At 40.8% G+C, this 13,332-nt stretch overlaps 1 protein-coding gene across 3 annotated transcripts in view; it reads right to left on the bottom strand.

The window, feature by feature from the left end:
• zbtb16a (zinc finger and BTB domain containing 16a) overlaps positions 1–13,332 on the bottom strand; it is a 143,313-nt gene that overhangs the window by 90,343 nt on the left and 39,638 nt on the right. For all 3 annotated transcript variants that reach the window (XM_077547028.1, XM_077547029.1, XM_077547030.1), the window contains exon 3: positions 1,677–1,774. In XM_077547028.1, the coding sequence (XP_077403154.1) occupies positions 1,677–1,774 (98 nt within the window). The remainder of the gene's footprint in view (positions 1–1,676; positions 1,775–13,332) is intronic.

Raw genomic sequence — 13,332 nt, 5'->3', positions numbered from 1 at the left:
AAAGGCAGGTAGGCAGACCGGTAGATAAGCAGAGAGACAACTGAATAGGCAGGCAGACAGGCAGGTGCAAGCAAGTGGTGGGTAGGAAGGACAGGCAGACAGGTTGGTCAGCAGCTACGCAGACTGAGAGGTAACCAAACTGGGGTAAAGGCAGGCAGACAGACAAGTGGAGAGACAGCCAGAAGAATAGGTACTCTGCAGACAGACAGGCAACCAAATAGGAGGGCACGTGCGGAAAGAAAGACAAGAAAGACATGTTAGGTAGGCCGTTTGGTAGATAAACGGTTGGAAAGATGGGTTGCTAATTAGCGCGTTCAGCAAAGACAGACGGGCAAGTTTAGCTTGATGCTAGGCTAAACTTACGAATGGTAGAGTAGATAGATGGATCAACAGGTGGGTCGGCGGCAAGACAGACAGCTTGGATGCTTATTGTATGAGCAGAGAGACAACCAAGCAGGCAGACAAATAAGAAGACAGGAAAGATTGAAGCAGGTAGACAAACTGGTAGAGAAGACAGAGAGAATAATAGCAAGCCAGTTTGGTGAGCAGGAAGACAGGCAACCAAATAGGCGGATAGACGGGCATGTACAGACAGACGAGTGAGCAGGTTGGCAAACAGTTTAGCCGCAACCAGATAGACAGGTAAACACGAAGATCTCGGTGGACAGACAGACTGAGACAGACACAAAGAGAGCGAGACAGCGGTAGAGCGAGACGGGAGGGGAGGGAGCAGACAGTCGTGGCGTTGCTTGGTGAAACATCCACAACACGCGTCGCATACCAAAGAGCTTCTCTGCTCTCTCTCTTCATCTCTCTGATATTCTGTCGGCTGTGAAGCCCGCTTGAAGGATGATGATGGCGGCGGCGGCGGCGGCATTTGGGACTCGGCGAAGTGTCATCATTACACAGAGAGTAAAAATGGAGACGCCGTGTCAGAGCGAGAAAAGCCTTGAAAGTCAGAAAACGGTGGAGGCGGAAAAGAGAGTGAGAGAAGAAAAGTGTACAAGAAAAACTATCAAAGAATCTTTGCCACGGCGCCGTGTCTTCCCTAACCGTCGCCCGTCTGCAGCACAAGCGCTCCTCTCGCCTTTTTCATCAGCAGAAAAAGTACCTCAGAAGCAACGCGGCGCGGGTCGAAAGAGAAAAGTTTGTGCACTTTTCGTCACCAGCACAGAGAAGACGGTCTCTTTCTCAGGTACAAAAACGCGTCTGATGATGCCAAGAACGAGCTAACATTCAACTGTTGACTGCAAGACTTCAAACTATGATGATGAAATAACACAAGTGAAAATTTGATAAAAGGCCCGATTGGACATCCGGAACATCCGGAACTGTCCTATATAGAAAATGGATCATCGGACTGTACCGAATGGCACCAAACCGTATCCAAAATTTGGCTCAATGTAATCTCGGCATTTCAACCTGCAGTTTCAGGTTTCAGCTTCGGTTGCCGATACAGAAATCTCGGATTGTTCTTAAGGCCCATAAATGTCATAAAAAAGTCAAATGTCAACGGTTGAAACTGCGCAGGCACGTCTCGGGTTACACTTCCAAGAGCTCCTTAGGCCATTTCATAGACAAACGGGTGAAAGTTCTACACATTCAGGGAGTTGTCTAAGTGAGACAAAGCAGGCGAGTTAGGCCTTAACGACCAGAGGTTGGTTTGATTTGCTCACCTGAATGAGACAGCAGATGCATGCGTAGACGGAGGCTGTCCAGGAAGCTCTTCCCGCACAGCTCGCAGCCGTAGGTCTTCATTCCGCTGTGCATCTTCCTGCAGACCGAGAAGAGAGAGCAAAAACACGTCAGGACCTCAGGGGACACGGGATGATTCTACAGACGCATCGGGTCGCAATCGCCATCACGCCAGCCTTCTCGCAGCCAGCCCCCCCGACCGCGAACGCGCGTTGTAAATAACACCAGGCGTTTTTAACTCCCTGCATCCAACGAGCTGCAGATGGCAAAGGAGCCATAAAGCCAAACGGAAAGATTTATTCAACACTTCTCCAAGCGTTCTCGGGCCACTTTTTTGATTAGCGCTCTCGACAATCACAAGAGGAATCCGATAGCTGACGTTAAGCTGTAACAGTTTAAGCTCGCAAGGTCAGACGCGACGAGGGGTCAATATTTGATTGCGGGGGGCCGAGAAGGCCTTGAAGGTTAGCTAACTAAATAACATGTGACAACACACAAAGTCTGGCCTTCGCCAAAGGGGCTCCGTTACGAAATTCTCAAAGAGCCTCGGGCTTGGAACAAAGCCAGTAAAACTCTTGAGAGATATCTGAAAGTGCTCTAAAGCAATTAAGGTGACACGAATTGCCACACAGCCGCCGCAGTCGCCTTGAGCCCGGAGAGATCTTCAAACGCCTCGCCTTGAGAAAAGGTACACACTTGCGAGCACACGCGCGCACACACAGCTTTGATTATCGGCGCAGTTGACACATTCAAAGCTTGATCCATTAAGCTAAACGATGCCAAAGTCTGATCACTTGGCTTTTGAACGATGTGGAAATCTAACAGGGAAACGGGTTGGCAATTTTAAACATACATAAAAGTGATTCCTTGAAGTTCAAACACACCATAAAGTTGGGACAATTAGTAGTCTGACGATTCCAAACCAATTTTTTCTGAGTTTCTAAGGATATCCGGTCCCATTTTTTTGGATTCGCTGTTGAAAATGCTATCATTTTAGAAACAGCTTTTCCTTTGGCTCTCATCAGGTTGCGCTGTTGTGGCCAGTGAGCACATTTGACAGGCTAGCAAAGACCAAATGTCAACAATTGTCAAATAAAAACGAACTTGCCGTCTCCTTCTACTGAGCGATCAGCCGAGCAAATTCCCAGGGAAAAACAACGCCCTTGATAAGCGATCCACTCAACCCGGGCGAGGAGACGACAGCCATCCATCTTGGCGTCTCTCAACCAAGCCGAAGAAAGCGGCGGCGGTGCCACTCTAACTCCAAAAACGCGACCGATTGATGTCGAATGCAAATGGAGGCTCTTCCGCTTCGAGAAAGTTACAGGCGCGGCTTGGGAACGTAACCATTGCGTGACAATGACAGTGCGCAATGTTCCGGCCTTGACGAGGTTCAAGGAATAAGGACGAGAAGAACTGGAATTGTTGTATCCGCCATCCGGGCCGGTTTCCGGTCAAACACGTAATTGGACGAATCAATAACAATCAAGCAAGGCTAGGCTACATTGTAAAGGTGCATGACCTTATCCAGTCAGGCTGCGCACAAGCTCCCACCCTCGTACTGGAAGCAATTTCCTCTGATGTTAATGCAACAACACAGGTTTTCAGTTAGGTTTATTTGTTGCGGTACCATCCGGAAAAAAACAACAACTGCTGGCTGCTCGCGATGCTGCATCGTGCTAGCAGTAATCGAGAGGCCCAAACATCGAATCCTCTGTTTGTTCTTATGTCTGGTTTTACAAAAAAAATGATCTCAACCAATCAAACAAAGGATGGTGAGTGTAGCACAGGATGTTAGCTACCATACCAGTGTGACAAAATGTCGATTGAGGCAAATTGGGAACCGCTACCATTATAGGAGTTCCTCTCTTTACGAGACATACAATAATTTGAGATCGCAAACAGCGCAGAATGTACTAGCCTAGAAGTATTATTTATTGTACTTTTCTATTGCGTGACCATGGCACATTCCCACTTAGAAAAAGAGGGTTACGTCACAGCTGTTAGAAAGGAACTCAGGTGATAACCAAGGACTGCCTGTAACAAACTAGAAAAGGACTCTCGGCCAAACAATTATTAAGGACTCATGAGGTCATTGGTTGCTACCTGGTGCTTGCAGGCACCACATTGGTGACTTCTGCTCTATTCTATTGAACATAGCATCTATGCTAATCTTAATTAGTGAAAGCTGCAGACTTTATCATTGAATAATTTTAGGTCACTTTTTTTTATGTCTTGTTGTTGTACACCACAAGGCATGCCCTGTTTTCTTCTCTTGTTGTATGGGATGTTGTTCTTGGAAAGAAAAATCATTGTACTTTTATTAGGCAAGTTAATCCAATGGAAAACAAGAGAGGGAGGCCTAAAAAGAGACAGGAACTAATATGGCACTCAAGGACATGAGGTTTGTGTAGTTGATCATTTAGGCCAGGGATTCCCAAACTGAAGTGGATAATGTTTCTTAAAAACCCCAACAACAACAGCAGGTTACATTTCAAAATGTTCTCTATAAGGCTGAAATTATAGTTAAAAATTAAAAAGGGGTCCACCAACTCTGTCAGGATGGTGAAGGGGGTACGTGACTCTAGCGGAGTCCATCAATCCATCCATCCGTCTTAAAATGAGCCCGATGGATGCCTTAAGACAAATTGAATCCAAATGACTGTAATTCCCTTTGACAAAATGTCCGTCGGCACGACACGGATTCGCCAACGAGCAACACGGTGGACAAAAGGCAGCGGACAAAGGACGGATTTTTTCTCCCCCCGTTAAGGATCATAGGTGAAGTACACACTTTGGCGAAGATAAGAGAAAAACACACTTAAGCGGTAAAGCGCAACACACACGGCGCACAAAAGCCTTTCAAAGGCCTTTTGTGTCGCCCCTCAATCTGACTATTGTGCTGCCCAGACAGAGAACTGATAAGGTATGGATGGTCTTATTAAGGCCACTCCAATTGGGAACCGTGCCATGCGGCCTCAACATCAATGTAGTGCGTTTGTGTGTGTACGTGTGTCGCTGGCCGAGTGCATTGTGCTTAAACTGCAATGGCTCACGCACACACTACATTACTCGATGTTGGATAGACTGGCAACAGCCTGTGACCGGCAATGTAGCTTACTTACTCACGTACAGTGAGCAGTCAAGGAGATTAGCATCCTTCCGCGCGGTCATACGACTGCTCATTTGTTTGTCCAGTTGCTGTCCTGGGCTGGCCCATTTCTGAGCAGTTTCTGTCTGTCTGTCATCCACTGCAATTTGCTAGCATCGCATCATCGTTAAAGATTATGCGGCGAAAAATTGCAACAATAAACACTCGTGCTAACCTTATCTTATCCTGTTGCTGCTATTATACTCCAATGTCTCCAATTTGCCCAAGTGCTCCGTTATCTTGTTGTCCCTTAGCCCCCTCTCGGATAAAAAAAAAAGTTTTGTACAGTGTTGCCCGTTTGTTTGCATGGTAGCGACTGATGCGCCGTATGAAAGTGGAAAAACCAAACACATCGAGCCGATAGATTTGTTTACTCCGACTTCACACACTTAGCCAACTTTTAACAAGCATTTTATATACGCTTACAGACTGGTGCTTTTTAGCAGAGCGCATCATCCATCGCCGCATCACACAATTGATCACCGCGGCAAAGTTTAACGAGATGTAAAAGGATACTAAATTGTCACAGCTCATGATTCCGCTCCGAGATATACGCACACTCGAGTCTCTTTTCTAAGTGCCGGCTTTCATGTTGTGCGTCTGAAATACATGATTAGTGTTTGTGTGTGTGCGGGTGATTTGAAACAGACTGACTGCAGCCATTAAGGAAGTTCACATAAAACTCTCTCAGGCCATTTGCCAGCTTAATAATCGACTTTGTCCGACAGTCACTTTTGACAAGCGCCGTAAATTTGAAATTTATGTCAACAAAACATATGCTAATCACATCCTCGTAAAACACAAACGCCTGCGCTTGAAATGCGAATTGCGCTATTGAGTCGTAACAGCTTGCCGCTTCGTGTATTTTTATTTTTTATTTTTTTTGCCCGTCTCCCAATTTTGCCGGTGGACTTGTCTGGCCGTATATCATTGCCGCTGCTGGTGAAATAAAAAAGGACCCGTGCTCGCAATTTGTCATATTAGAGCGTTAAACGAACCTCTGCAAGGCAGTGCGCTAAAATGCACACAAACACGTGTCGAGTGACATCGCGTGAATACAGTAGCTAGTCATTAAAGACAAATTAAGTTAAAAGAACCATTACAGTATATGCATAATGCATGCATAAAGAAGAACACATCTCTCTTTATTTATTACCTAATATAATATTGAACAGAGTTTTTGTAGCTTTATTTGTAGTTTTAAGAAAGGGAAAACGTAAAAAAAAAAAAATATATATATATATATATATATATATATATATATATAAAAATACTTGTTAACTCTTTGACTGCCAGACGTTTTCAGAAAAGGGATGCCGTGGGTGCCAGCCGATTTTAAGCATTTTGACTGATCTTTCAAGGTCCATAGAAAATTCTGTGTTTGTACTATGGAAACACACATACTGCCAAAACAAGATTGGACTCTCATCATCCATCAGAAAAAAAAAAGTTTGTTTCTACCTTATTCCGTTTTTGAGTAATCAACAATAGAAAATGGTTAGTTTCAACTGTTTTGGAAAAAAACGTCTTTTAACGTCTTTGGCACTCCTCCATAGGATTTTACGAAACGTTATTTTATGTTTTTGGCTGTCAAAGAGTTAATAATATGACACTCACAATGGTGCCACTTCTGCCTAAATATGGGCCAGGAAAACTGACTGCCAAGCCTTTTTTTTTTTTCCTCCACGCAACGGCCTTGAAAGCGTTGCTCTCTATCTTTCGTCCATCCTCTTATTTTTCTCTCGCATCCGGCGCTTCCTTGAAGGCAGCGATAAAACTACCTGGAACGACGTTCGTAAATAAAAGGCCGCGGCGAAGGAAAAAAAAACAGAGGGATGCACGGCTTAAGATGGAGAGAAGAAGAAAACACTAAAAGATAAAAGGGAGCCAATTGATAAGAGGCGGTAAATTGAAGTAAGGCTGCTGGGTACCGAGCGACTTGTTTGTTAATTCATTCGGCGGCCGAGAAGAAAAAGGAGGGATAATTGCGGCGGGAAAGGAAAGGGAATAGAGCTCATGCTTTAGGGATGTTAGCATCCCATGCCGGTTGGAAAGGAAATTTACTTCTTTCCTCCCCGCCCCAAAAAAAGACCTTTTTAGAAATCTTATCATTCATTTTTTTCTAGCTTCAAATTAGCTTATAAAATTAGATAGTATATTTTAAAAAAAATCCATATTTCAAATTCATCTTCATCTACCACGCAAAGGGTTAAAAGTATGAAACTGCTTATGGAAAAAAGTCAAGAACAGTAAATATCGACGAAACAGATGACGCAATAATTATGTTAGTTTGTGACTACAACGGTTAGCATAAACACACAATGTTAGCGACCCAGCACTTAAGTGAAGATTACCACTGGACATGAATCACAAGTTTAGGCGACAAAATCATTTGCACAAATAGAAAATACATCAAGAAACTGCAGGCTAGCTTAAGATGCTATATTGACATGACAGACTGAAGTTAGCGTAAACACACATTTTGACACAGTCACCAAGCATAATACTAAAGAAATAAAAAATTCTAGAGACATTAACTAATTTAAAAAAATATATGACAAAAGCATGTTAAGACAACTGTTTACATTATGGATAATGCCGGTTAAATTATTGGACGTTAAAAGCGAATTTGTTTCAACAAATCTTATAAACACACAAAAACAACAAGAAGCTACATGCTAAATTGAGATGCTAATGCTACATCCACCCGCACAAGTATTGATTTGAGATGTCCAAACCTGAAATCTTGTCATATCCTTTAAATAGTGACTTTTTGAATGATAAATGCAGTTTCCTAGATAAATACATATACAAAGTACATTTTAACGTTACAGATTACACCAGACTCAAGCTAGTTAGCTTGTGGCTACAATCCTTAGTGTGAAAAACAACATTTTGTAGATGAGCATGATAGCGAATATATTAAATCTGCTGGATATTAGCAGCAAAATCAGGTCAATGAATATTTGTAAAAACTCGAAAACTTGATAAAAGCAAGATGCTAACGCTATAGCAAACAAAAGCTGAACAGCGCTGGTGACCGATTTCAATGTTGCCCACTATTGATTATTACTTTTACGATTACTTTGCAAGGAGGTGGCTTCATTTTTTTTTTCTCCAGTCGATTAGGGGCACCTTATTTTTCATTAATTATCATCCAAGAGAAAAAAAATACAAGACAATCCTGTTTGAATGTAACTCGATTATAGTGCACACTTAAGTGGTAAAAAAAAAAACAGAGACAACAGTGACACCTCATCGATTTGTTGCAAGCACACACACACACACACACACACACACACACACACACACGTCACGTCTACTGCGGTTGCTAACATTTACATGGCTCCATTTTGTGGCTGTCTGGAGAATCAGGTGGTAAAAAAAAAGAAAAAGCTCCCTTTCTGTCATTTTATCCCACTTTTAAACCTCCCGATTCCATTACGCCTCCCCTCCATCTGCACTCAATCAAAATATATCAGGCGGGCTGGCGTAACGCCGCTGTTTGTCCCAGAGTCCTCCCGCACATATCAATGACTTACCGCCATCCCACCTCCCCAAATGCCGGACCCCTCCAATTGGATGGTGGTCAAGGAAATTCCAACCACACACTGTGTTGTTGCTTGTGTCGAGTATAGATAAGTAGCATGCAAAATGCAGATTTTTTTTTTTCTTAATTTAAAATAAAAAACCCCAAAATTGGCTGGCAACCAGTTCAAGGTGTATCCCCGCCTACTGCTCGAAGCCAGCTGGGATAGGCTCCAGCACCCCCGGTGACCCTTGTGAGGAATAAGCGGTTAAGAAAATGAATGGATGGATGGAAACAACCTAAAAGGTCTTCCCTTTTTTTTTTTTTTTTTGATTTTCCTACTAGTAGAAATAATGTAAAGATTAAAAAACAAAACATAAAAAGAAATATCTTCCAAAATGAATCCACCATAAAAACTACGAACCCGTTTCACCTTACAAGATTAGAGTACGCAGATTTGGATTTTGTCACATTAAAAACTGATGTTGAGAAGCAAGACAGATTACTGATAAAGTGCGATTCGAATGTCGCATTTACTGTACACTTTGATCTGATCATTTTGTGTTGAAATACGATGAATTCCACTTTATAACTGTACCCCCCCTACAGTTATAAGCCTTTGATCTTGGCAACAACAACAAAAATCCTCAAATTCTTTTACAAAAATCCAAGAAAAGTTGCTGTAAAATGCCGGAAACGCGTCTTCAAGGGATATTTTCACCAGTAAGGAGGTAATATTTTGTCTAAAATGAATGTGATAACTTTTATGAACAATTAACTAATTTGCTCCCAATAAACATATGAATACGTTCTATTTAAATGTTTTAAGTGTCCCAAAGACGTATTTATATGTTTTTTATGCTAGAGCATACAGAAGGCTTTGATGCAGCCTCTCAACTGCACAGAACGGTTGAAGAAATGGTCGTTGTTTAATAAAACGGCTAACAGGTGGCAGCAGAGCAAAAAAGATCAACCAGGGGCCATGTTGAAAAAAAGCTCATTACTCACATTTCTAAATATATTTGTGAATAATGATAAAACTTAGCTATATTCTAATGATAATTTCTGCAACGAAAAAGACTCTAATCATTCTTTTCGTAGGTTCCATGTTTTTATAGCAATTAACACAATAATTTGCGGGCCTTGCAAAGGCAGTCAAAACCCAGAAAAGAGGTGAGCTGTGATTGGTCGTTAGTAACTCATTTACCGATTTCCTCAGCACAAGCGATGTCAGCGTCAGTCGACAGCGAGTGGAAAAATGTGTTTTTAAAGGTATTGAATACACATGAAAAATAATGAAGTCAAATTAATTCTGGACAAAATATGAACTTTTTACTGCTGAAAATGGCTCAATGAGTCAAGTATCCCTTTAAAGTAGTATCGCATTGATTTAGGAGCGATATCTAATTTATTTTTGCAGCTTGCTATGACTAATACGCTCAACAGCAGTGTTGCTACTTGAATAAAGATTAAGTCTGAGTAACTGCACGCTTTTGAGACCATTTGGCAAGCGAGTAAAATGACGCATCTAAATAAAATATTTTTGTTCAACTGCGAGACAAATCTCACTCAGTTGATGCATCACAGCAGCAAAATAAAGATTTTGCTTTATTTTTTTTTTTTCTGTTGCCACTTTGTGGCGTTGTGTGATCTGAGAAGCTCCTGCATGTAAAAAAAAAAATATATATATATATATATATATATTTATGTGTAGAAGCGGAGCGCTTATAAAAAGCAGCCAGACAAAGTGTTCCCTTCTCGCCTCATGCATTATGCAGCGGCATCACCTTCCATCAAGTGGCAGAAAAACCTCAAAGAAGTCTAAGTTTAGCAGGCAGCCTGAAAGCCAAACACACGGGGAGGCAGACGACATTATTTTGACTGCCGCTGTCTGTCGCGCTAAGCACCTGTTACATCAATAAAACAGAGAGAGAGAGAGAGAGAGAGAGAGAGAGAGAGAGAGAGAGCAAAATGCAAAATTGCGGCGCGTAGGTAAGACGAAAATGACGGCGCATCAAAGTTTTGACCTTGGTGGAAAAAAGTTTTGTCTGAGGAGATTCCCTGAAGGCGCAGTGTCAAAACAAGAGTCAAAGAAGGCGGAAGATACAAAAGAGAAGAGTGCGAAAGGATTTAAAAATAACATTGACAGCGAGCTCGCTTTTACAGAAATGCGAGTGAGTGGTAGATTGCCGCTTCGCTTTGAACTGCTTCTCAAAAGAAACACGAAGTACAGTTGAGTCGTAGTCAACTTATAAGTTCCATATTTTTGCATTTCATCTTTGAATCCAGTGTTTGTTTTTAAGCATTTATTGAGATAAACGTTTTGTTTTTATTATTATGAGTTTCGCGCTTCCATGCTAGTCACAATGAGAAGCCGCCAATTTTTCGGTACTTTTGTGCCACCCGTCTGTCTAGGATTCATGGTTCAAGTTTGGCACCAATCAGAAAGGAGCAAAAACAAAACGGCAAAGAGATATATCTTTTCAGGGCCTCTGGAAAGTAAATGGCAGATTTCCTGTGCCTTCTTAGGGACGGCTTCTTGGGACTTTAGATGGACATGCCCATCGAGTTTCATGCTGCTCGGGGAATCTGGCTTCCGGGGCTGAATTTTACAAATTTACAACGGCAATTATTACAATTTACAGCAAACTTTTTGGTCAAGCTCTGTCCTCAGGCGTTAAGCCGAGTCAAACTGCCACATGCGTAAAAATAAAATCTGTCCTGTGCATCTGTCATTTAAGGGACAGGAAGTGGCCTAAGATGGCCACCTCAAACCAAAAGGGCAAACTTCTTGAGGCTTTTTTTGTGGGTTTATGGGGTCATGATAGCCACGCCCACCAAGTTTCCTGTTGCTAGGGAAATCCGATTTCAGGTGGCTGAATTTTCCCAGTGGTCAATTCACAGCAATTTATTGACATTATAAGTTAAAGTGCATACGGAAATAAAATTTTAATTGAAAAGATTCATCAGAAAGTCTTCAGTATTTCAGTCAGTAGGAGACAAAATAAGCTTGTTTAGATGACTTTTTTTTTTAAACTTTATTCGTCAATTTTACATTTAAGCATTTTTTATATATACTGTATAAAAAAAGTAGTACTGCACTGTGACATGGATATGCAACATTTTTTTTTAAACCAATGATAGCTTAAATCAGCAAAAAAAAAAACGGTAAAGGAAAAATTCATTAGACGAGCATTTCCTAAAAAATCTTTGCGATTAAACATTGCTCCAATTTGTGAAAAAAAAATCCATGTCAATTATAAATGAACCCAGTTAAAAATATATATATATATATATAAAAAGGAAAAAGCTCCGTTAATTTGAGTCAAACACGGTAATGGCTTGAAAATCTGCCGAGTCGTAAAAACGTAAGCGCGGCAGATGGAAGATTTGCATTTCACCTTGTTGCATCACTTGCACTATAAAGTCAAGACGGATACGCTCACAGATACAAAACAAACTTGTGTGCATTCTGTAGGTGATGATTAAACTTTAAATTAAAACAAATCTGCTTCAAAGCTTTAACGATGCCAGTCAATTTGGGGACTAAAACTTTTCAATAAAGTCTATATTAAAACTAGTGGAAATTATTATTTATTACGTTAAGAAAGTAATAATGTTTGGTTCATAAACATTTTTTAATTTCCATGGTCTTTTTGATTATTAATCTCAGTGTATAAGTGGAAACTTTTTATTAAATTAAAAAAATAAATTAAATTATATAAATAAATAGAATGTAGTTTTGTTTTTGTTACATTTGTGTGCAATTTTTTGTCGTTAAAAGCGACATAATGTAGGTTTTCTACTTATTTATCTAGAAAATGTATCCCCAAAAAATGGAAGAAAAAAAGTAGAATAATAGAAAAGCTGTACTCTTTAGATAGTAGTTTTAATGTATTTTTCGTTAAAAAAAAAAAATAAATTTATCACTCATTTCTGTGTCTTATCTATTTATTAATTTATCATTAATATCTGCCCATAAAAAGATGACAAAAAATAAAAAATAAAATAAAATTTGGTTAGTACTTTAAAAAAATATATCTAAATGAAAACTGTCAAATTCTGTATTTTTTATCATTAAAAAATATATATAAGGTTTTTTTTTTAAATCTGTAAATAAAATCAAAAAAATAACAAAAAATGTAAGAAAAATACAGTTTTTTAATGACTAAATATTTATATACATTTTGTGAAGAAAAAAAAAAAAAGAAGGTGAAAACAGCAAGCCTCGCTTATGCTGCTGCGCAGACGTCGACTGGCCAGTGGTGAATATTCCAACCACGTGTGTGTCTCGTTGCCCATGCAAACACGCTTGTTTGTCCGGAATTGTCATCTCTTTTTGGCAATTTTTCTGTGTTTTTGGACGACTCTCTCAAACCATTACACAACCTCTGAGTCTCCGGGATGGATTTACTGTCCGTATTTTCGGAAATACTTGTCCGTGTAACCATGTGTTGCGTGTGTAAAAATAGATGTTCTAAAAAAAAAAAAAAAAAAAAAAAAAGAAGAAGCAGCTCTGCTTAGCAGATGTGGATTCATAATATTGCCCAAACTTTGGGGACTGTTCCTTTTTGTGATGTTTCATTTCGAATAAAAGTGTTGATCCCGGTGGGAATGATTAAATGTGACTCGCACAGTCTTGAAGGACTTGAAGAGAGTGGCAAAGATAATGAAGCGTGACAATTGCTCCTATTTCTAGCAGCACTCCGATCCTCCCCGGAGCTTCCCAAATCTGACTTTGGGAATCATCTGTGGATATTACGTAACCAGCGTTTGCTTTTATTCGTTTGGAGTTTCTTCTCTCCTCGCGGCCTACCTAAAAGATGCTCTTTCTTGTCGGAGTGTGCCTTCGACCCCCCCCCCCCCCCCCGCCCCATGTAGGCGGGAAAGTTGGGCAAGCAGGTGTGACGGCTGAGCGGCAGCCGCTGAATGGAGGGGGCGGTCCGTGCCATGAATT

This window comes from Vanacampus margaritifer, chromosome 16 (assembly GCF_051991255.1).
Source record: "Vanacampus margaritifer isolate UIUO_Vmar chromosome 16, RoL_Vmar_1.0, whole genome shotgun sequence".
NCBI classification, from domain to species: Eukaryota; Metazoa; Chordata; class Actinopteri; order Syngnathiformes; family Syngnathidae; genus Vanacampus; species Vanacampus margaritifer.
This window is presented reverse-complemented; position numbering and strand designations above follow the sequence as displayed.